General features: G+C 48.5%; 1 protein-coding gene across 7 annotated transcripts in view; it reads left to right on the forward strand.

Annotated features, from left to right (window-relative positions):
* Positions 1 to 25,146, forward strand: part of LOC144107866 (CMP-sialic acid transporter-like) — a 112,146-nt gene that overhangs the window by 81,208 nt on the left and 5,792 nt on the right. For 6 of the 7 annotated variants that reach the window (XM_077641085.1, XM_077641083.1, XM_077641084.1 and 3 more), the window contains 3 exons: positions 18,974 to 19,121; positions 20,258 to 20,504; positions 23,595 to 23,778. In XM_077641085.1, the coding sequence (XP_077497211.1) occupies positions 18,974 to 19,121; positions 20,258 to 20,504; positions 23,595 to 23,778 (579 nt within the window). Of the gene's footprint in view, positions 1 to 13,905; positions 14,022 to 18,973; positions 19,122 to 20,257; positions 20,505 to 23,594; positions 23,779 to 25,146 lie in introns of those variants that run through there. The other variant, XM_077641079.1, reaches the window with a different exon arrangement.

The raw sequence follows: 25,146 nt of genomic DNA on the forward strand, positions 1-25,146 counted from the left end.
TTCTCTCTTGCCGGACCCGCCGCGGTGGCTCAGTGGTTAGCGCGCTCGGCTACTGTTCCGGAGTTCCCGGGTTCGAACCCGACCGCGGCGGCTGCGTTTTTATGAAGGCAAAACGCTAAGGCGCCCGTGTGAGGTGCGATGTCAGTGCACGTTAAAGATCCCCAGGTGGTCGAAATTATTCCGGAGCCCTTCACTACGCCACCTCTCTCGTCCTTTCTTCTGTCACTCTCTCCTTTATCCCTTCCCTTACGGCGCGGTTCAGGTTTCCAACGATATATGAGACAGATACTGCGCCATTTCCTTTCCGCCAAAACCTATCATAATTATCTCTTGTCGCTAACTCTCTGATGAGTTGCTTCTTCACTAGTTTCCTCCTTTCTATTTTCAGGTCTAGACTAATTTGAGACCTCACCATCCTGTGGTCACGTCTGACTGAGCACGTCCACATCCTGGCCGAAGCCAGGATATATATGCGCGCAATATGAAGTTAATTTCATTTTTAGTTTCACCGTACGCACTCTTCCACATTCACATCTGGCTATCCGTTTGCAGAAGAATGTATTCACGGTTCGTAAAAATTTTTCCCTCTACGAACTCTACTAGTAACTCCTCCCTTTTATTCCATTAACTATGGCATAATCTCCCAATGCTTCGTCAGGCCTGCTTCTTGCCTACCTTTGCGTTGAAGTCTCCCATCAGTACAGTGTACTTTGATTTTACTTTGTTCCCTGCTGATTCCACGATTTCATAGAAGCTTTCAACGACCTGGTCATCACGGGCGGCTGTAAGCGCGTATTCCTGCATGGCCTTCAAAGCCCAATTATGACAGCTACCACCCTCTAGTTATTACTGTAAAACTCCTCTACGTTGCCAGCCACATCCTGATCGATGATGAATTCCGTGCATACAGTTATCGGCGGTCCTCTAAACCACAGTATCACAGTATGTGCCGGCCTTTTCACTGCTTATGCTTCATTTGTCCTCTTAACCTCACTAAGCCCTATGACATCCTATTGAATACCCGCTACTTCCTCAAAGATCACACTAGGCTAGCCTGACTGGATAATATTTGACCCTCCGCTGCGTCACAGGGTCTAACCACAGTCATGGCAAATTACTCCGCATCCGCTGGGGACTGAGGACCGGGGTTAATTGGTGTGTTCATACAGGAACTAGTGGCCAAATACTATGCCAGGGTGTCCAAACCCTGTTCTGATGAGAGGGTGTATATTCTGTTCTGGTTACCGTGATGAGGCCGCACCCAAGGCCTGGTTATTCAAATCCATCGGCGCATGGCATTTTTGATACGGTGGATAATTGCAGTGCGAAAGGGATTCGAACCGCGGTCTCGTTGCACGCGAGGCGGATGCTCTTCCTCTAAGACATCGCTGCATTTCCGATTAATGTACCGGCTATTTTGAGCATGAAATGCAATTAACTGTCGCTGTCAGTGGGCCGCGGCTGACCTTGGTGCCAGAACGGGTGGAGAACACGGAGGCGAACCTACACGACATTTCGCTAAACTTTTCGTCTGCCCCCCTGGTGCCTACAAGTTCCGTTACCGTCGAAGCTGCTCATGCTTCAACAAAAGCGTCTTCCTAGTCCCATGGTGGGCGCAGCCATGCGCGGCACCACGCGTCTTTTTCTCTTCACACCCACCTTACTAGAGGTAACGTTTCTTCAGACGCTCTTGTCTACGGTGTGTCTGATGGAATATTATGAAACGGCGTCAACATCCACATCTGCGGCCCGCGAGGCGACCGCGTCTGCGTCAACAACAAGACGGGGTGCTCACGAAAGTATACGCTACCACCGCAGAGGCAATGGGAGCATAGCAATCTTGCACAACTGCAAAGGCGGACAGCACCATCGAATACCAACGCTACAGTACGATCGGAGTAAGGCAGTGTGAAACGGTTCAAGCGTCAAGGAGACGAACTCCGCAGGCAAGAAGCTAGGGAGCCTCGATGCCAACGCCGCAGGGGTGTGACTAAAATGTTAAGCATTGAAGAAATATTCGGTGAAACACATTGTTTATTTATTCAACTGTTTTGACAGAGCTAAACAGTGCCCGATGATCGGCAGAGTAACACGCAGTTTTCTCAATGCTGCCTACACAGTATTTAGACTGGTTGCTTTCTCTCAGATACACAAGCTCAATCCTTCTGGTCCAGGATCCGGAGTTCCCGGGTTCGAAGCCGACCGCGGCGACTGCGTTTCGATGGAGGCGAAACGCTAAGGCGCCCTCGTGCTGTGCGATGCCAGTGAACGTTAAAGATCCCCAGGTGGTCGAAATTATTCCGGAGCCCTCCACTACGACACCTCTCTCTTCCTTTCTTCTTTCATTCCCTCATTTATCCCTTCCCTTACGAAGAAGCTGACGACCTCGCGACCGCTGCACATCAACTACCTGCCAGCGATCTGCCCCTTGCGCTAGAGGACGTGCGTGCGACCATCCACGACCATCTCCGAAAGCAGCACCCCGACCCACGCATCACAGGAGGTGAGCGCATCGACAGTATCACCGGCTTTCGCGCACTTACACGGTCACAACGTGCAATGATCCTCCGCGCGCGCATTGGCTGCGTGTGGCCCGGGGAACGACGGGAGCGTCACGGAATCGCGACGAGTGATGTGTGTGACGTATTCGGTGCAGTGGAGACACTAGAACACCTGCTCCTTCACTGTGCCGCGTTCGCCGATGCTCGTCGCGATATGCTCGCGGCCTATAGGGCACAGGGCATACTACCAGACTCCATCAAGACGCTATTGTGGCCGCAGGGCAGTGCGCGCACTCGTGAGCGAACTTTGGTGAGCCTCTGTGCATTCCTCGAATACACGGGCTTGACGTCCCGTCTGTTCTCGGTCAGGTAGCTACACGCAGTGACCGAACGCTCCACGAGTTCTACCTTGAACGATTAATAACTGGACGCCCCACTCGAGTTGTAGCAAACACAGTGCTGTGCGCATGTTTTAATTCCTCCAAAATTAACAAATGACGCGCACAACCTGGACACATTATTGTGTAAATAGTTTGTACATATTACTTTTCCCCTATCCTCTCTTCCTGTCCCCTCACCTCTTTCATTTCATTTCTCCATTCTGCCTGCTATCCTTTATTTCCGCTGCCCCAGCTCAGGTGCTTCAGTATCGATGGCAGATGCCAGGGCTAGCAAAAATCTTTTCCTTCCTTTTTACTATTATTTTTAATAAAACCACTACCACCTTACGGCGCGGTTCAGGTGTCCGCGAGATGTCAGACAGGTACTGCGCCATTTCCTTTCCCCACCAACCAATTTTCATTTCACTTTTGTTTCTTCATCAATATTTGTTTAAATTCCCGTTGCCAGAAAGATGATTTGTAACTATGTTGCCAGAACCATGCCTGCTTATCTGAATATTTTTTTCTCGTAATTTAAATACTGCTTTGAAATTTTTGTTTATATCTTTTTCTTATTTTATGCAACAAAGGTGCTAAAAACTGAATAATGTCTTTACCAATGCACAAAGTACACCGCAATACTGATAAATATTTCCATGATTCACTAATATATGCTTTTGCGTGTTCTTTAAAAAAAATGGCGGTGGTTTAGCTCTGGTTAAACCTGGATTGACGCGATAGCTACAGCTGGCCGAGTGAAACTTGCTCAGTGAAATTGCAAAGTCAGTCTTTCGCCGCTCCGTTTCGCTGGGCGTTCCGTCTTCATCTTCGTCCCACTTGACACGGCGCATGCGCACAGCTGTGGCAGCTCGGTTCCGCCTGCGCGCCGCGCCGCCGGCAGCAGCAGCTGCTCCGCAACACGTGGCTTGTCACGTGACCAAACACGCGACCACGTGGCGGTGGCGGCGCAGCCACGGTCACGTGCCACCGCCACGCTGAAGGCTCGAAATGCTACCGTAATATAGCTATCGCTACAAAAAGTGTTTCCTCAAGACGCTGAAATGGTCTTTTTTGAATTCGAGGGTATTCAAGAATTGGAATCATTGAAGGTGCTATTAATAGTAATAATAATAATAATAATAATAATAATAATAATAATAGTAATAATAATAATAATAATAATAATAATTGCTCTTGGTGAAAGGAAATGGCGCAGTATCTGTCTCATATATCGATGTACACCTGAACCGCGCCGTAAGGGAAGGGATAAAGGAGGGAGTGAAAGTCAAAGGAAGAAAGAGGTGCCGTAGTGGAGGGCTCCGCCTGCTATTAAAGCATGCAATGTATTTTCGCACTAGCATTTAAAATGGTGACCTAATCGTCGATTAAAACCGCGAAGATGTTCAGTCTTCTCTTTACTGCGTTCAAGAATGCAAGGAAACTCGTAGTGACGCCATTGTCGGCGAAATTTCAGATGTCCGCTGCCTTCGCCTGCATATGCTTCTATGCTTATAATAATAATAATAATAATAATTGGTTTTTGGGGAAAGGAAATGGCGCAGTATCTGTCTCATTTATCTTTGGACACCTGAACCGCGCCGTACGGGAAGGGATAAAGGAGGGAGTGAAAGAAGAAAGGAAGAACAGGTGCCGTAGTGGAGGGCTCCGGAATAATTTCGACCACCTGGGGATCTTTAACGTGCACTGACATCGCACAGCACACGGGCGCCTTAACGTTTTTCCTCCATAAAAACGCAGCCGCCGCGGTCGGGTTCGAACCCGGGACGTCCGATGCCGCAAACAAGGTGCGTGAGCTTCATCTTCGATGGGGTTGGTTTTCTTCCATGACACAACCATTTCTTCGCTAGAAGCGCAGCGCCGTCGTACGTGACGTCATCACCGGGCCTCTGCCCGTCCCTGTGCAGTGCAGAGAAGCGTGAATGCGACGCCGCTTTATTCGGCGATTACGTCACCATTTCAAATGTTCGGGCAAAACGATTTCGCAGGCTTTACCTGCATGCTTCACACATTCGACCCTTTTAAACTCATCGAATTCTAAGCCTCTGCCGTTGCCCTTTAAGCATATTGGTTATACACATAAAGTGGCTCGACATCCCACGCTATGCGAACACCTGCATTCGTTTTTGGGGGCGGAATGCATATTAATTGCTTTTTCTAGCGTACTTTCCTGCGTAAGGCTGGCAGTCCATTGCAGAAAAATAAGTTCAAAAGGCGACTCAATGGCTTCGTCTCTCATGCATACACAAAGCCTTGTGCTTTTTGAGGTTATCTCGACTTCAGCATTCTTACAACCATGTTTGGTTTATGGGGCTTTAACGTCCCAAAGCGACTCAGGCTATGAGGGACGCCGTAGTGAAGGGCTCCGGAAATTTCGACCACCTGGGGTTCTTCAACGTGCACTGACATCGCACAGTACACGGGCCTCTAGAATTTCGTCTCCATCGAAATTCGACCGCCGCGGCCGGGATCGAACCCGCGTCTTTCGGGCCAGCAGCCGAGCGCCATAACCACTCAGCCACCGCAGCGGCTTCCTCTTACAGCCATGTGTAGGCGAGAAGGCAGGTTTTGTTTTACCTTACTTTTTGAAGCGAAAAGCTTCACTACGCTACGTAGAGCGGCTTCGGGTAGGCGGCACAACGGTCTTGAACGACCTTCAGCCCAACCAAGCATAGGAAAATATGACCATATGTGGCACAGTTATGGGGTCGGATGCTTGACTCCTGACCTTGACCATGATCATCAGTTGGCCTTTTACCATTGGCACTGGGTGACCTTCGGGTTGACCTTTGGCCTTAAGAACATCCTATGGGGTGATGTGAAGCCACGTGATGACATCCGATGTGGGTGTCGTAAGACCATGTGATACCACGTCGTAGCCACGTGGTCGTGTGGGTACACTATATAGAACGGCTGTCGCGAGCGTGTAGCGGAGCTGCCATGGACGAGCCTCAGACGCTTAGCAAGCGTGGTGGCTTTCCGCTGAATTCCAGGGTTTGCAAAGTTAAACGACTGCCAATTTTTATTACGCTACACAGAGCGTGATTTCAGAGAAGAGGGGAATAGTGACATTTAAGTGCCTTCATTCACAGCCTACGTAAGACGGATGTTACAGTTGATTCCGGTAGGCTTACGCTGTAAACATTGTCTGCTAAGCAGTTTTATGCTGTGTTCTGAGTGTTTGGCCGAGGACGATGCCGTAATGGTGAGAACTTGTAACAAGTATGTGTAAGTAGAACGTCAGTTACAGCAGGACATCAGCTGCATTTGTTTCTTCGGTTTAATTAACTTCGTCTTCAAAAGAACAAACGTTTTCCTTTACATCCTCGACGCATGCCTTCCATGTTGCTCACATATGTCCAACATTCTTTTACAAAAATGTTTAATAGTGGAAAATTGTAAGGTATTAATATGTAAATATTGAAGGTAATGGCCCATTCTTCCACTGTGTAACAAGGTTTTTCTTTTCAAGTTTTTTCATCGGTCGCATCGAGCAGTTAAGACTGCCATAAAAAAACCAATGAGAAACGCTTTTGACGATAGCAAAAACGTTAAACAAAAGGCAAGCCTGCCGACGAGAGATCTGTGTATGTTTTGATTTCTGGTGTAAAATCTTACAATATATGAAAAATTGTATTCACAAACTCTCTCCCGTTAAGAACTGCTTTTGCACAGAATGGCTGGCTATGCCGAACTAGCAGAGCTATAGGCCGAATTCCCGTAGTTTTCCACAGTGAAGAGTCTTTGTTGACATTGAGGCACACTACTAGAAAGCGCTCCAGCTTGATTCCGACTTCTTGGGAATCCTCTATCTGACCCCAATGTCTAGAAACAGGAAAGTTTTTGAACCCGCCGCGGTGGCTCCGTGGTTAGGGCGCTCGGCTACTGACCCGGAGTTCCCGGGTTCGAACCCGACCGCGGCGGCTACGTTTCGATGGAGGCGAAACGCTAAGGCGCCCGTGTGCTGTGCAATGTCTGTGCACGTTAAAGATCCCCAGGTGGTCGAAATTATTCCGGAGCCCTCCACTACGGCACTTCTCTCTTCCTTTTTTCTTTCACTCCCTCTCTTATCCCTTCCCTTACGGCGCGGTTCAGGTGTCCATCGATATATGAGACAGATACTGTGCCATTTCCTTTCTCCAAAAATCGATTATATAAAGTTTTTGACATTTCGCTGCCGGCATGCCGCCGTCCTGGCAGGGATTAAAAGTTGAGACTATATTCAGCAGCGGAATGTGACAGCCGTTGAAACATCGCGGCGGATGTAAAAGCGCACAGATGTGTCTGACATTTGAAAATATTCTTGCATGTGTGAGCACACTGTCCTTACTATCTATATAGACATCACATCTACCAGAAAAAGAAGTGCCTGTATCCAAGATTTACCCGATACCACCTGTCCTGCAGCAGGTTCCTTCCTCGTCTAAGAGACATTTCCCAATTAACTCCCGTCTATATATCTCTATACACGTATCGTACAGTGCTTCCGTCAGTTTCCACCCTGCACATGCAAACGCTTTACAGCACCAGCTGTGTACACGGCTTCCTCTGGGGCAAAACGTGTCGGCTTAATTCTTCGGCGTAATACGTCGCAAAAGAAAGAAAATACAGCATTCACCCGCTCCAAGGTAATGAGATCCAGGTGATCATAGGTGTTGAGAGCGACGCAACTGGTGATCACGTGACCAAGGTGGCTTATTATTGGGTGGTCCTTCTGGACTTCGGTTGCAGCATTCGTGACCACTCATCCTCAGGGAGCACTTCGCGAAGCTTTCTTCGTGAACAGTTTAAAGCGCTCAGCGTTCGTCGGACGTGTGGCAGTTTCCCGCTCTCTCAACCTTGACGCTTTCATGACGGTAGCATCATGTGTCGCGTGCTAATGAGCTCACTGCTCAGCTGCCATGACCTCTTACAGTCCCAACGGACCTTCGTCGCCGGGGCGCGAGCAGCGCTAGACGCCACTGGGGCTCCGGAATAGGAGCTTCGAGTAGATTTGTGAAGACTTGGGCCATAAGGCCTGGGCCCAAACTTTACCTTCTTTTAGAGATTCAATAAATGTTTACCACCACCGCAACTGAACCCTTCGTTCCCGTGCAGAGATTACAGGACACGTTTCTCCCTATTGACGTAGACCTTGGAGAATGTCGCTGCCAAAGAGAAAGTCGTGGGACCCTATGCGAAAATCCGGAGTTGCCCGCTCGTGACACGGAGAGAAAGTCTCGCTACTGAGAGGATGTGACGTGCGCTCCTGGGATGCTTGGTAGCGATTGAAGCCACGAGAACGTGAAAATTCATGCCCGCGAAGCTGCCGAAATTAAAGGCAGGCGGCTGATCATTTTCCTTTTCGCACGTTTAAACGTCAGTACAGCATGAAATGGCTTGGCCAGCAAGAAACGATTGCCCGAGAGTATCATTTATCAGCGAAGTCAAAAGTGAGCCAGGGTACAGGCTTCCAGACCGTAACGAAATGAAATGGAATCGACAAGTCCGCGCCGAACCGTCATAGGAGCCGAGCGCCTCATCCTGGAAGACTTTTACGTTCTGGTTACGGGCGGTCTATACAGACTGGATGTTTTGCGAAGCCACCACTAATAATATGTGGGTATACAATTAATATATAGCTTCGGCGTACAAACCAACCCTCAACTGCGCTGTTCACGCATACTTTTTACATCAAAAGTGCTCACAAAAAGTTTGAAGCATAAATGTGTCCATTTAAAGCACATCTTATGTCATTCCCGCTTATGTCATGTCATTCCTGATCCCCAGGTGATCTAAATTATTCCGTAGACCTCCACTACGGCACCTCTTAATTTTTAAAGCGAAAGCTTTACTGGCCGCGAACATGCGATTTCGCCGTGGCGGTGCTCCCAGGAGGCACATGACGTCACAAAGCGCGCCTCGCCGCGGATATTTCTCTCTCTCTCTGACCCGCCGCGGTGGCTCAGTGGTTAATCGTTCGGCTACTGATCCTGAGTTCCCGGGTTCGAGCCCGATCGCGGCGGCTGCGTTTTTATGGAGGCAGAACGCTAAGGCGCCCGTGTGCTGTGCGATGTCAGTGCATGTTAGATCCCCAGGTGGTCGAAATTATTCCGGAGGCACCTCTTTCTTCCTTTCCTTCTTTCACTCTCCCCATAAACATGCGCCCCACCTACCACGAACCCCGCCGCAGAGCTCGCGCACGGGCGCTCCACAAACACTATGGCATGGAACCGGATGCCGTGTGGGTGGATGCCGCATGCACAGGCGAGGACGCGGTTGTAGCCATCACGAACCCCTCCCTACAACCGATTGCTACCCTTCACATATCCCCCACTGCCACTTCGGAGGAGGCTGAAGAGGCCGCTATTGCTCTAGCCATCAAGCGCCCGGAGGTCCGGTATATACTATCGGACTCTAAAACTGCCATACTAAATTTCGCCCGCGGGAGAGTTCACGTCCCTGCGTTTCGCATACTGAACTCCCTCGCCGCACACCGGCCCCGCCGCATGGAGCTCATATGGGTGCCTGCCCACTCCGGGAATCCCGGAAACGAGGCTGCCAACGCTTTAGCACGAGGTTCTCTCAACCGGGCACCGGCGGCCTCCGACCTGGGGTTCTCACGGGAGCGCATGCATTCCTTCAGTGAACTGACGCAGGCCTGCAAAGCCGAGCGTCGACTGCACCCCCCACCCCATCCCTCCCTCGACAATTATCACCAGACACTTTGGAGGCGGCTCCAAACACGCACCTTACCCTCCCCTTATACACGCTCGCGCTATCACCAAGTCATAATAATTACAGGCCAATTTCGCTAACCTCGATATGTTGCAAGGTACTCGAACACATAACATACACTAACATTATGACTCATCTTAACCAGAACAACTTGCTTCATAACAACCAGCATGACTTCCGCAAACATTTATCGTATTAGACACAGTTATTTGAGTTAATAACGGACCTTCATCAAACGGACCTTCATAAAATACCTTCATCAAGTAATCAGCTCTTCCCTCTACATTGACTCCATCTTTATTGGTTTCTCTAAAGCCTTGGATCGCGTGCCTCATAATCGCCTGATGATAAAAATACGCAACCTGCACGTAATAATACTTGGTTTTTGGGGAAAGGAAATGGCGCAGTATCTGTCTCATTTGTCCAAAGATATATGAGACAGATACTGCGCCATTTCCTTTCCCCAAAAACCAATTATTATTAGCTGGATCAGCATACTACGCAGTGGATTAACGCATTTCTAACAAACCGCTTTCAGACAATAAAGTTACGGAGCTTCTTATGAAGACGTACAGGTGTTGCTTCAGGAGTACCTCAAGGTTCGGTTCTGGGTCCACTGCTTTTCGTGATATTAATCACATCACGTCGAACACAGCATCAACAATACGATTATTTACAGACGACTGTGTAGTTTACCCAGTAATATCGAGCCCTTGCGACATCATTGTTCTCCAGACTGATCTTGATGAGTTTACTGATTGGTGCGGCAGGTGGCAATTAATTAACGCAGATAAAAGTAAACATATCAAGTTTACATCCGCTGCTAACACGAGTCCTAATGACTATCTTTGAAACTGCAGCGTCAATAAAATACCTATTTACACTTATAAGTGTAAATTTTAACTCTAATTTCTCCTGGAGCACTCATATTGAACTGATCACTACTAAAGCCTTAAAGAAAAGCCAACCAGGACGCAAAACCACACGCATTCAACATGCTAATGAGGCCTGCAATAGAATACGCGTCAGTGATCTGGAACCCTCATTATACCAATTTTATTAACATGTTGGAATCTATACAAAACAAGGCTGCTAGATTCACACTTTCCCGTTACTCTCGGTATCAAAGTGTAACAGCACTGAAAATATCGCTTCATCTCCCGCCTCTAGTCATGCGCAGAGAATTCAGCCGTTTATCTTTTTTCCATACCCTCTACCGCAACAACACACCATTTGCAAGTTGACATCTTCTCCCGGCACCGCACACATCGGCTCGTGTAGATCATATGAATAAGACTAAACCCATTTTCGCTCGGACAGAACAATACAAATACTCACCTTTGGTCTTGTCTTTTGAAGAGTGGGATGCGCTTCCTTTTAGCATTGCGGCTATCTCTGGAACATCAGCATTTCAAACAGCTCTTTGGTCATACTTATAAAATTTCAATGTAGAGAATGATGAGCGTTTTTTTTTCGTTTGCTTCAGTATGTGTGTGTCGGCCGTAACGTTCCGTAAAATATTAGATGCCATGTTTTGTAACTTCTGAAGGTGGGATTTTTGTTGTTTTGTTTTGTGGGGATTTGCGACCGCCCCGCCGCGGTGGCTCAGTGGTTAGGGCGCTCGACTACTGATCCGGAGTTCCTGGGTTCGAACCCGACCGCGGCGGCTTCGTTTTTATGGAGGAAAAACGCTAAGGCGCCCGTGTGCTGTGCGATGTCAGTGCACGTTAAAGATCCCCAGGTGGTCGAAATTATTCCGGAGCCCTCCACTACGGGACCTCATTCTTCCTTTCTTCTTTCACTCCCTCCTTTATCCCTTCCCTTACGGCGCGGTTCAGGTGTCCAACGATATATGAGACAGATACTGCGCCATTTCCTTTCCCCAAAAAACCAATTATTATTATTATTATTTGCGACATGTGAATTATTTCAAGTGCCTGTTCCTAGCCATTTCTTTTATTTCTGCCTTCAGCCGTTTTTATTCAGTGTTGTATATTTGTTAAGTTTTCTTTGATGAATCACCCCTATGTAATGCCCGCATTGAGCTTTTAGGGTATTGAAATGAATAAACAAAATAAAATAAAATGAAAATTGGTTTGGGGGGAAAGGAAATGGCGCAGTATCTGTCTCACACATCGGCGGACACCTGAACCGCGCCGAAAGGAAAGGGATAAAGGAGGGAGTGAAAGAATAATAATAATAATAATTGGTTTTGTGGGAAGGAAATGGCGCAGTATCTGACACCTGAACCGCGCCGTAAGGGAAGAATAAAAAAGGGAGTGAAAGAAGAAAGGGAGAGGTGCCTTGGTGGAGGGCTCCGAAATAATTTCGACCACCTGGGGATCTTTAACGTGCACAGACATCGCACAGCACATGGGCGCCTTAGCGTTTTGCCTCCATAAAAACGCAGCCGCTGCGGAAGGTTTCGAACCAGTGAAAGAAGAAAGGAAGAAAGAGGTGCCGTAATGGAGAGCTCCGGAATGATTTCGACCACCTCGGGATCTTTAACGTGCACTGACATCGCACACCACACGGGCGCCTTAGCGTTTCGCCTCCATCGAAACGCACCCACCATCCAAGGGATTTTTCCGGAAACGAAACACCCGCGCATGTTTGATTTAGTCTTCTCCACGTTTGCAGAGCGCATGGATGTAAACACTTTAAGCTCCCATAGCTACCGCTCTTAAGTCGAACGCTGAGGCAGTGTTTGAGAAAAATTAAAATTTGTTTTTTTTAAAGAAAGCAAATGGCGCAGTATTTGTCACGTCTCGGCGCACACCTAAACCGCGCCGAAAGGGAACGGATAAAAAAGGGGGTGAAAGAAGAAAGGAAGAAAGAGGTGTCATAGTGGAGTGCTCCGGAAAATTTTCGACCGCCTGGGGATTTTTAACGTGCACTGGCATCGCACAGCACACGGGCGCCTTAGCGTTTCGCCGCCATCGAAACGCACCCGCCATGCAAGGGACGTCTCCGGAAAAGAAACATCCGCGGATTTTTGGATTTGGTCCTCTCGACGTTTGCAGAGCGCATCGATGTAAACATTTTAAGCTCCCATAGCTACCGCTCTTAAGTCGAACGCAGAGGCAATGTTTGAAAAAAAAATGAAAATTGTTTTTTTAATAAAACAAATGGCGCAGTATTTGTCACGTCTCGACGGACACCTGAGCTGCGCCGTAAGGGAAGGGATAAAGGAGGGACTGAGAAAAGAAAGGAAGGAAGAGGTGCCATAGTGGACGGTTCCGGAATAGTTTCGACCACCTGGGGATCTTTAACGTGCACTGACATCACACAGTACACAGGTGCCTTTGCGCTTCGTGTTTGGCGGAGAATTTGGTGATGATGATGATGTCCTCATGCTTAATGGCACATACCCACGGCGAGGGATTGGCCAGGGTGGCGGAGAATTTGTTTCATAGACTACCACCCAAACTTCCTCGCCATCTATCGATCGCACGTTGCTATCGATCGCACTATGATCAACGGGTTCGGAAAATCGAATACATGTTCATAAAAAAAAAAATCCGTACTGGTATGAATAAATTGCTCATTCTGCGGTGGTCCGTTGTACAAGCTTTACTGCGCGTGATTGTGTGCGCCATTTAATTCATAATCAGTTGAAATGTTAGCGTCCATGTTCCTTTTTAGCCATGACCAGCCCCTGACTGCCGGCGCGCACCAGTACTAGAATAAACGAAGATGATGCCGAAAAAGATAGTCTTCTGTCGCTCTTATTGATACGTTTTTCAAAATTCACGCTTGATGCTAAAATTTTGTCGTAATCTCCTATGGAAATTTCCTTGTTTGTGCCACTACATTTTGGCCAATCCCCCCATGTGGGTATGTTTCATGTGACACCGACACCGATGAACCTATGTGACGCATGTGGGAAAGTTGAATCTTTAGACCATTTTCTCCTCTACTCTCCAAGGTTCGCACTTGAGAGAAAGATTTACCTGGAGGTCCCCCTCTCCAGGTTAGGGCTCCCTTTATCTTTGCCAGTATTATTATCGTTTGGTGCGAACGCCAAGGGATTTGCATTCGGTTCTGTTTGTGGGTTTCTCCACGATTACATAATTGCAACTAGTAGGTTCATGTGCTAATTCTTTTAAAGTTCTACGAGCTCTTCTTTTTTCACCAAAATGCTGTCTGTTATTTAACTGTCAATATTGTTCTGTTGTTTTTATTCATTGATTTTTCGTAATTCACGATTGGTGCTACAATTTTGTCGTCATCTTCCATGGAAACTTCTTTGTTTATTCAACTACACCTTGGCCAATCCTCCCGCGTGGGTATGTGCCATATACCTGGGGTGAAGAAGAAGAAGAAGACGAAGATGGATAGCCGTGCCGTCGCAGCGTGCGCTGTTGAAAGTGCCAATTCCGGGAAGGCTTCGCGCGATGGGCATGTAAGTCTTGAGCGACCGGTACCACGAGTATGAGCGCATGCTACTCGAGACGTTGTACAGTTGGATAGGAGGAGACGGAACATGCATTTTTAGAGCGAGCGTACGGACGATATATGTGCCTGTATATGCCCACATAGGAGAGGCCCTATGAACATATATACGTACCCCTTTGTTTATAGCCCAAGTGGTTTGTTTCTGATCCACACGGTGTGGCTTGTAATGCATCCTTAGTGATAAATCTCCCTGAAGGTAAGAAGATTTTCGGCACTGGCCCCTTCAGCGGGTTGGACTGAAACTAATGCTACAGGCGCCCCACTATACGGCAGGGAAGCAAACCCTCTTTGCCGTAAACTTTTGACAAAGCCTAGCTATTCGAGGCCATTCGGGAACTCACGACTTGCAGGAATCCGGACGAGAGAGCGCGCCGTGAAACTTGGGTGCCTGGGCGTGCTCCCGTCAAGAGGTGGTTCATTTTGCACCGACAGCATTGTAAGAAAATCTCTCAAGGGTAAAGGCTTCGCTGTCAGCGTAGTATGTTTTAACTGAAAACAAACGCGTTCACTTGCGGGCCGAAAATATTTTTACCTACATAATGGGGGAAATGTAGTCGAGATGTAAGCTGCCGGCATCACACTTTGCTGGCGGATGTTGGGTGGTCTGTGGTATTTTTTCCCCACAATTCGTTACGGTGAAGTGCTTTTGTCTCGGGGCCTTTCGCCATCTCCGTGGGTCTCGCTTGCCTTGTGGGAGCTACGGGGGCAAGCCAGTGCAGCCCCGCTAACAAACAAGTGCTTCTAAGCCAGTAGTAGTAGAAAACATGTATTCCAAAAAGGTAGGATAGAGAGGCGAAAATACAGATTTTGGGTGGAGTCCTTATTTCAGGACCCCAATGTCCACCGCAGTTGCTCTTGCTTGGGATATCAGCTTTCGCTGCGTCGCCAAGTCAGAGCTGAGCAGGGCAGACTCCCACTGTTCCTCGGAGTGATGTTTGTCTAGTTCGGGGGGCTTGGGACCGGAGTATCCCCATGTTACATGATATGTTGTTGGAATTCCGCCACACCAGGGGCAGTTGCTGTCATATCTGTCGGGGAAGATGATGTGGTACTTGTGTAGGTTAGGAAAGGTGTTCGTCTGTAGTTGTCGCCATTCCCTCGCCTCTGCCGCCGTTAGCTTACGGTGTGGTGGGGGATAGACTAAGCCAGTCACGCGTCACCGACTCCACCCACAGTCTAGTTCGTTCGAGTGCAGGATGAAGGACTTGCTTTCGTGATATCGGGTTACAAAAAAAAATTCTGAGGGCCAAATTAAGTCTGCTTTCATGCAGCAATGCGAAAGCGTGGAAGTTTCTAGAACGCGCGTTTTTTCCACGTTGCTTCGTCATGAACTAATCACACGCGGAACCTGTAAACATTTCTTATTGTGTAAATAGTTTGTGTATGTTATACTTATCCCCCTATCCTCTCTTCCTGTCCACTCACCTCTTTCATTTCATTTCTCCATTTTGCCTGCTATCCATTATTTCCGCTGCCCCAGCTCAGGTTCTTCAGTATCGATGACAGATGTCAGGGCTAGCAAATATCTTATCCTTCCTTTTTATTATCACTTTATTAAACCACTATTACTACTGCTACTTTCCACGATGGTAGTATGCGTTGTAAATTTGTAATTTTATGTTCTTTTATTTTTATGTTCTTTCTTTCTATTTTTTATTTTCTTTCTTATTTCTATCCTTTTGTTAGCTTTCTGTTTTCATTTTTCATTTTATTTTTCATTTCTTTTTGTCTTATTTCTTTTACTTTTAATATTTTTCGCTTTTTATTCTGTTTTATTTTATGACGTCATCAGTTTGAATGACAGCTGTAGTGTGACGCTTTTCTACGAATGTCCCCGCTGACGAGTCATGAGCCTATAAAGGATTTCTCCTTTACCCTGTCCCACCCTCACCGCTACCGCCCTAACCTTTCAAATTTCCCATCTCAGGCGGCACTATAAATACCCGCATTGTGAACCCGCCATCGTGGTTCACCCGCCGCGGTGGCTCAGTGGTTAGGGCACTCGGCTACTGATCCGGAGTTCCCGGGTTCGAACCCGACCGCGGCGGCTGCGTTTTTATGGAGGAAAAACGCTAAGGCGCCCGTGTGCTGTGCGATGTCAGTGCACGTTAAAGATCCCCAGGTGGTCGAAATTATTCCGGAGCCCTCCACTACGGCACCTCTTTCTTCCTTTCTTCTTTCACTCCCTCCCTTATCCATTCCCTTAAGGCGCGGTTCAGGTGTCCAACGATATATGAGACAGATACTGCGTCATTTCCTTTCCAAAAAAAACAATTATTATTATCGTGGTTCAGTGGTTAGAACGTTCGGCAGCTCATCCCGAGGACGCAGGTTCAATACCGGCCATGGGCTCCGTTTCAATGGAGGCGAAACGCACAAGACGCCATTGTGGTGCGCGCTGTCAGCGCACATTATAAGTGGTCGAGTCCAGAGCCAAATTCTTTTTCTCTTTTTCTTTCAATCTGTTCTTCATCACTTACCTCACAGTCCGGGTTTCCACTGAAAAGTGCCACAGTTACGACGCCTAGCCCTTTCCGATAACCGACAAATCGCGATGTATACTTGGGCGCAAGTAAGTTTTTTCTGGTGGTGGTGGTGAAAGACTTTTATTGCCTCGAAAAGAGGCAGATGTGGTAGATGCCCAAAGACCTCTCCACACAGTGCGGACAACTGCCCGAGAAAGAAGGGTCGAAGTGTTTGAGAGCTGCCGGGCACAGGCGGAGCAGAAGCCGCTCCTCCGCCTTTGAGAGACCTTTCCACGGGCGGGGATAAAGGGCATGCCCAGATTGATAGAGTAAAACAATGTCTTTGAAGGAGTAAGCTGGAGTGAATTCGAATTCCTGATCGTCGGGGTCGAAGGGGAATACCCGGTGAGAGAGGACGCGGGCGGCGGCATCTAATATATGTAAGTGCAGCTCAAAGATCCCCAGTTGGTCGAAATTAATCCGGAGACGACCGCTAATGCACCTCTTTCTCTCTGTCTTCTTTCACTTCACAAGCGTGGTGAGTTGGGCTTGTTGGTTCACGATCCTGTTGGCAACAGCGCAAAGACGCCAGTTGTCAGTCAGCGCTTGTGTTGCGTTTGAAGAGCGTTAGCTCGTGCTCATCACGTTTCTCGATTTCCGGAATAATTTTGACCACCTGGGGATCTTTAACGTGCACTGACATCACACAGCACACGGGCGCCTTAGCGTTTTGCCTCCATAAAAAAAAAGGCGGCTGCGTTTTATGGAGGCAAAACGCTAAGGCGCCCGTGTGCTATGCGATGTCAGAGCACGTTAAAGATCCCCGGGTGGTCGAAATTATTCCGGAGCCCTCCACTACGGCACCTCTTTCTTCTTTCACCCCCTCCTTTATTCCTTCCCTTACGGCGCGGTTCAGGTGTCGGCCGAGATGTGAGACAGATACTGCGCCATTTCCTTTCCCCAAAAACCAATTATTATTATTATTATTATTATTGGGATCTGCCACCATCTTACTGGGAGGACTGGGAGGTCCTGCTTATGTCTGCAGACCCGACATCGCAGCTTGCTGCGGCGACTCGGGCTGCCGACGTCATGTCCCGGCATGACCTACTTGATGCAGTGCGGGACCGCGCAGTGGCCCAGGGACCCAGCTGGGTCTAAAACTCACTTGCTGAATAAAGTTTTTCTGTCTGTCTGTCTGTCCCTTCGGCGGGAAATTTTCCAAGTCCGAGAAATTCAAGATGGCGGCATTCATAATCGATACATGAACCCAATTGGTGATTGATTGGTGCTGTCATTAGTATATATAGAATTGGTGATTGACTGGTGACGTCATTGATATATCCAATTGGTGATTGATTGGTGACGCCACTTATAAATCCAAGAAGTCTGTCAATATTGCCAATTAAGTGATGACGTCATTAATTAATCGACGATGACGGGCTACTTAGGCCGCCACGTACTATGACGTCATAATCATACAAATTCGTATTTCCATTGGTGTACCTCACTATAATCGCATTCACATCAATCCTAGTAAACCAAACAGCTAACGGTCGTTACTTCAACGTCTTCCAGACGGTGGCGGCATCTTTTTTTCTGCCGTCCCGTCTTAGCGCTGTTACCAACATGTTCTTCCGCTCTCACCTTCCTCTCTTCCCTTACGGCGGGATTGAGGTTTCCACCAAAAAGTGAGCCCGCCGCAGTGGCTCCGTTGTTGAGGCGCTCAGTTACTGAGCCGGAGTTCCCAGGTTCGAACCAGAACCGCGGCGGACGCATTTCGATAGAGGCGACACGCAAAAGGCGCCCGTATGCTGTGCGATGTCAGCGCCCACTAACGATCCCCAGGTGGCCGAAGTTATTCCGGAGCCCTCCACAACGCCACCTTCCTCCCTTCCCTTACTTCGCGGTAGAGATATCCATTAAGGAATGAGAAAGTTAACGCGCCTTTGATTCCCAGATAACCGATCGAAAATGAGACAATTACCGCGCCTTTCGTTTCCTTTGATAATAATAATAATAATAATTGGTTTTTGGTGGAAAGGAAATGGCGCAGTATCTGTCTCATATATCGTTGGACACCTGAACCGCGCCGTAAGGGAAGGAATAAAGGAGGGAATGAAAGAAGAAAGAGAGATATAGGTGCCGTAGTGGAGGGCTCCGGAATAATTTCGACCACCTGGGGATCTTTAACGTGCACTGACATCGCACAGCACACGGTCGCCTTAGCGTTTTTCCCCCATAAAAACGCAGCCGCCGCAGTCGGGATCGAACCCGGGTTGAAACCAGTTTTCATTTTCATGCAAAAGACACCCGCGTGCTGTGCAATGTCAGTGCAGGTTAAAGCACCTTTTCCTCACGGCCCGAGGTGACCATAGAGAAGCTTCTGTTCCGTTCCTTTCCTCACAACCACCTTGTTCCACTCTATCTGCAGATCCCAGCGGACGCGCAGCCCTGCGAGCCCTCGTCCTTGGAGCGCAAGGCGACGTCGCTGCGGTTAGCCCTGCTGCTGTCCGCCGCCGCCACCTTCACAGACGTCGGCAAGATGGTGTTCAGCTACTCCCTCCGCTACCGAAACCGAGGTGGGTCACCTCGCTGAAGGCTAACCTTTAAAGCAGCAGGGGGAAAATATGACTATAGGACATGCGAACGAGAGCGGAAGCTATTTCAGCCAGGAAGAGTAGGAAATCTATGGGGAAGCATCTCGAAGATACATCAGATTCATTTTCGAAATTCGTCTCGGACCAGGACAAATTTTTCTTCACCTGCGAAGGTACTGTGAAAGCTGTGTAGCTTTCCCTCGTAGCCGCATGGCTGCTCTTGAACGGATGCTGCGTGTTACTAGAGTCGTATAGTATTGCGCGTACAGCTACCGCTATCACGTACCGCCACTGCGCATGCGCAGATCACTGTGAGGGCCCTGCAGATGGCGCCAGGTGCCGGCCAGCTGCACGCACACCTGCCGTGGTGGGACCAATCTGCGTGTGCGCAATGACGGCGCAGTGGCGGTACGCGCTATGCTAAATGCATCTACTCATGTGACCAGCTCAGTGAGGTCTTGTCACCGTCCCCAGCCCGTTGTGCCTTTGGCGATTCGGGCTGGACAATACTACTTTTATTTATTTTTTATCTGCCCACACCACTTTATGTCACCGTTTCTAAAGAAAGCAAGCTCCTAACTGCTTTGAATGAAGCTCATTCGTCCAATGCAGTTCATTTAGAGCACTGAAGTTCATTGCTTTCGCAGCGATGATCCGTGTAGCCGCCATATCGCGCCTACTGGAGAAACGAGCGTTCTTTCCATATTCTCCGTTGTGGAATACATATTTCTCCAATTGGGGCGAGGTGGCGCTAACGGTACCACTGCTGCGAAAGCCTCTTTTGGTGCGTCGTCGCTGCAGATGATGAGGATTTAACGCTTAATGGCGACCGGTTCATTAAGTGTCGTACCTAAACGCAGTATAAAACAAAACTGACCGTAATATGCGACCTTTGTGCGGTTATCCCGAGTTTTATTTTTAATCTTCTCTTTTCGACGCACAGGTCGACGGTCCGCGTGTAGGCACGGTGGGCGCCTACTTTAAGGCTCTTGTGTATGCCACTTAGCCTAAATTTTGCTTATATTAGTTTTCAATCTATGCCCTTCCTGTTATCAGGTTAGCAGTGTGTGTGCAAATTTTCGCAAATAATTGAGCTCCTGTCGCGTCGGCGCCCGCAGGCCGGTACCCGATGAAGCAGACGCTGGTGGTGGCGCTGACCGAGGCGCTCAAGTGCCTGCTCGTCACTGGCGTGCACGGGGCCACGAGCGGCTCTCTGCGCATGCGCCCCTCGCTCAAGTTCCTGCTGCCCTCGGTCATCTACATGCTCACCAACAACATCTTCTTCTACGCGCTGCACTACGTCACGCCCGCCGTCTGGCTCGTGTTCGTCCAGTGCAGGATATTCCTCACGCTCTTCGTCTACAAGTGAGCCGGCGTCTCACTTCCGAGGCGGTTGTCGAAGCAAGAGCACGCAGTATCAGAGTGCAACTAAAATTTTATTGCGAGAACAGGAGACATATGCATCAGATATTTCGAAAAAAAAGAAAGAACTAAGGAAGGTTCACGCGCATATAATTTCTCGGTGTGAAGCAAACACAACACAGGACCAACTCAAGAGAGGGATATGTACCAGGCCCTTTGTCCCGTGCTTCTTTATTGCGTTCATGCTATGTGGCCCTAGCTTGGTACAGCGAAACGAACCAAATAATCCCGACTCCACACAGCTAACATGTAATCTCAGTGACGTACCGCCAACGCCGAAAGTTTTATTTTTTTGCTGATAATGAAACTGGCCGCTGCACTCACGAACCCACCATCTGAACGCGCAGCATCAGGAGCTTCTACAACTTCTCTCGTGCTGGCGCAAATAACCACGCACCAACACTTTTGAAAAGTGGCAGTTATAGCCACACGCTTTGCAGTGTGTTGTCAAGTGCTTATCACGCTTATCCGGAACGCGGGACCGTGTGGCCCCGTTAGAATGTGCCGAGTTCCCGAGGCTACGCGCTCTTGCGTTCCCGCTGTTCATAGTAGCATGGCACAAAGTAAATTTGTCTGTTTTCTTGACCAAACATCTTCACATCCGACCGTCTGACCGAAGCAGAGCTTGCCAGTGTGATATAGACGCCTCATAGCCCACTCGCCTCGCAGATAAGAGACAAACTGAACAGTTTTGTTTGTTCAGTGAACACCACACTGACGCGAGCTCGTTTACCAACCCTTCAAAGATGTGAGGAATCACAGCTATCTTTTCCTTCTCCCTTTCTTTCTGTTCTTTTATTCATCAGTGGTTTGCTCGTCCCTCAAGCCTGACTGCTTTCATTCTGCAATGCAGGTTTTCAGTGGCACTGCGCTACTTTCGCTTGAAGACATTCGTCGATTGCATGCTTGATTGACATTCTCAAGGCATTCGAAATGAAAGACACAACTACAGTAGGATACAACTGAAGAACGTAGTGAAAAATGTCCGCTACAGGAGGCCCTTCAACCACTGGCACCAACACACTGTCAAGTTTACCTGCTGGCAGGTCGTCATGACCTGCCACAAGGCGGTTGACCGCGCGGCGTCATGACAGTATAAGTTAATGTCATTGGAAAGGAGGCCTCCTTTCCTATGACATTATACTAGAAAAGTAAAGGAGGACGCATACCTGCCAAGAGGTAAACTTGGCAGTAGGTTGGTGCCAGTGGTTGGAGGGCCTCCTTTGAGGGAGATTTTCTACTCTATTCTTTCTTATGTCTAAACCGACAGTATGTACTCCTTTATTTTCTAGCTTCGAGTGAACTCTTTAGCTAAAACGGCTTGTTAGCTCCAGTCTCATGCACCTAAGACCTAATATGGCGTTGTCCTGCGCTCGGTCCTGCGGTACACAACAGGCAGGTACAACTCAAGAACAAAGCGGCAGCTGCCCCTCAGAGGAAGCACTGCAGCCAATTTCATCGACCGTTTTTCATGACGCCTCGATTAATCCGATGAAGCTGTGGATATTCCCCATTCATCGGCCACCCCCTTGCCATTTCGCGCTGGTATGTCCAAGGGGATCGGTCAAGTGGAAAAATCGGTCGACGCGACTGGCTGGAAGGGCTCGTTTCCGCTTCGTTCTTGAGTTGTAGCCGACTGTATTGGTGCGAGAGAGGCTCCCTTCTAGCAGCCTCAATCTACACTCTGTCCTTTCGCTTGGACAACTCACAATAAAAGTTTAAGCAGTGCCCAAAACCCGCTTACTTTTAGCCCGTTATTGAGTTTAGCCCGTCCTTGGGCCACTCTTGTTTCTAATTTATATTAACGACCTACCTGAGAAATTAGATTGCCATATTCGGATGTTTGCTGATGATTGTGTTATTTACAGAACAGTCACTAACACCTTTGACCAACAATCCCTACAAAATAATTTAACTCATGTACAAGACTGGTGCAGTGAATGGCTAATGACACTTAACACAAGTAAATGCAAATATATGTCGTTCCATCGTCGCCGTTACCCTCTTCTGTTCCAATACAGCATATCTAACGTTCCTCTCGATCTTGTCCAATCATACAAATACCTTGGTGTTCATATTTGTCATGATCTTACATGGAATACGCATATTTCAAACATCATATCATCCGCCAACAGAACACTAGGATTCTTAAAGCGTCACCTACGCTCTGCACCTCAGCATGTCAAGCTCCTCGCATACAAATCATTAGTCCGATCAAAATTAGAATACGCATCTCCCATCTGGTCTCCAAAGCAAGCATATCTCTGTAATTCAATTGAAGCAGTTCAAAACCGAGCAACTAGATTCATTCATTCATCGTATTCTTTTGATATCAGCATATCATCCCTCAAATCACAGTCCAGCCTACCTACCCTTGCTCATCGCCGCTACATTGCTAGTTTATGTTTGTTTCACAAGTTTTTTTACTCTGAGCTACGACAGGAACCCTACATCTGCGCACCACCACCACGCATCTCCCTCCGCACCGGCCATCAGCAGCAAGTGTCACGACCTCGCGGCCGCACCACTACATTTTCTTCATCATTCTTCCCCCGGACCGCGAACGACTGGAACGGCCTTCCCCGTGAACTTGCTGCTATCACATGCCAATCATTGTTCATCGAAGAAATCACGCGTGTACTTGCTTAGTGATAATCTTATATTTGTATAACTTTCAACTTATCTGTTAGTCTTTCTGTTTTTCATTTCTGTGTGCCCCACCCCTTATGTAATACCCTCTAACGAGGGTTTTTAAGGTATTAAAGTGAAGTGAAGTGAAGTGAACCGGCCGGTGCGGCGGGAAACTCTTTAAACCAACCAAATCCGACCAAAAAGTATTCAACCTATTTTCTCATCTTGGTTTCTTCGAACACTAACAGGTTGTTGCCTCCTGCAATACAGCGAGGCACTAGTGAGAAGCCCGTGGCTGATTTCCATTCCTTTTGCTTAACCTCTCTGCATGAATCGCCAAACACGCAACACGGGATAACGTTTAAGCTTCCGGTGCGAAAAGCCCTCTTGTGGTCGTCGCAGGTACCACTTCGGGAATCCGGTGACGCCCGCGCAATGGACGGCCGGAGTCCTCATCCTGCTGGCTGTGGTAGGCAGCCAAGCCGACGGCCTCGTCACCGAGGGGCGCTCCTCGGACATCATCATGGCCATCATGCTGGCGCTGTTGTGCGGAACGCTCTCCACCGCGTCGGCCGTCTACACGGAGGTGTGTACCCCACGCGTTAGCACGTCCACCATGTCTCATAGCGAAGCTCGCACGAAGTTATTTGCCGTAGCTTAATCACGGTTGCCACGATTTACCAATCATTACATGATCATACCGTTACCGCATTTTCGTCATCGTGTTACTGCAAGTCGAATTCTCCAGTTAGTGCCGCAAAAGTGCCAGAAGGCAGCATATAGCGTCTCTTTCATGAAAAAAAAAGGAAAATTGGTTTTTGGGGAAAGGAAATGGCGCAGTATCTGTCTCTCATCTCGGCGGAAACCTGAACCGCGCCGTAAGGGAAGGGATAAGGGAGGGAGTGAAAGAAGAAAGGAAGAAAGGGGTGCCGTAGTGGAGGGCTCCGGAATAATTTCGACCACCTGGGGATCTTTAACGTGCACTGACATCGCACAGCACACAGGCGCCTTAGCGTTTTTCCCCCATAAAAGCGCAGCCGCCGCGGTCGGGTTCGAACCCGCGAGCTCCGGATCAGTAGCCGAGCGCCCTAACCACTGAGCCACCGCGGCGGGCGTCTCTTCCATGTCAAGTCAGCGTAGCGCAATAAAAGATTATGATGGCAGATGCCCCAGCACTTCTTGAAAACATAAATACGCACGCGTAGCAACCACTTATATGCAGACAAATGCTGCATGCACGTTAATAACATTTATTTCTGTATATAAATATAAAACACTATTGTATAACTCCATGAATTTCCTTTGTAGCCGTATGGATGCGATTTGGCGGATGCCAGTGAGTATAGTTGCTCCCTTATTACTAATCTGCTCCACCTTGGGGATTACCCTAAACATTGGACCAATACTTTCCAGCTAACAGGCGGCTCAACGGCTTTTCAAATGCGCCCGTGGAGCTAGCCACCTAGGCTACCCTTGCAGTACCATGGGGAAAAATGAAAATTGGTTTTTAAGGAAAGGAAATGGCGCATTATCTCTCTCATATATCGTTGGACACCTGAACCGCGCTGTAAGGGAAGGGATAAAGCGGGGAGTGAACGAAGAAAGGAAGAAAGAGGTGCCGTAGTGGAGGGCTCCGAAATAATTTCGACCACCTGGGGATCTATAACGTGCACTGCCATCGCACACCACACGGGCGCCTTAGCGCTTTTCCTCCATAAAAACGCAGCCGCCGCGGCCGGGTTCGAACCCGGGTACTCGGATCACTCAGCCACCGCAGCGGGTAGTGTTCGTTTCTGACCAGGTGTGATGGAACCGAAGCCGTCTACGCGTGCTCTTGTGGAGCAGCGTCTGTGTTGTTTTCAAAGGCCTCCTAGAAACTCCGAGCGAGTCGTTCAACAGGCAAGGCGATGGCGTTCCGTGGACTCCCTGGCAGCGCTGCAACACGAAGCTTAAC

Source organism: Amblyomma americanum, chromosome 10 (assembly GCF_052857255.1).
Source record: "Amblyomma americanum isolate KBUSLIRL-KWMA chromosome 10, ASM5285725v1, whole genome shotgun sequence".
NCBI lineage: Eukaryota > Metazoa > Arthropoda > Arachnida > Ixodida > Ixodidae > Amblyomma > Amblyomma americanum.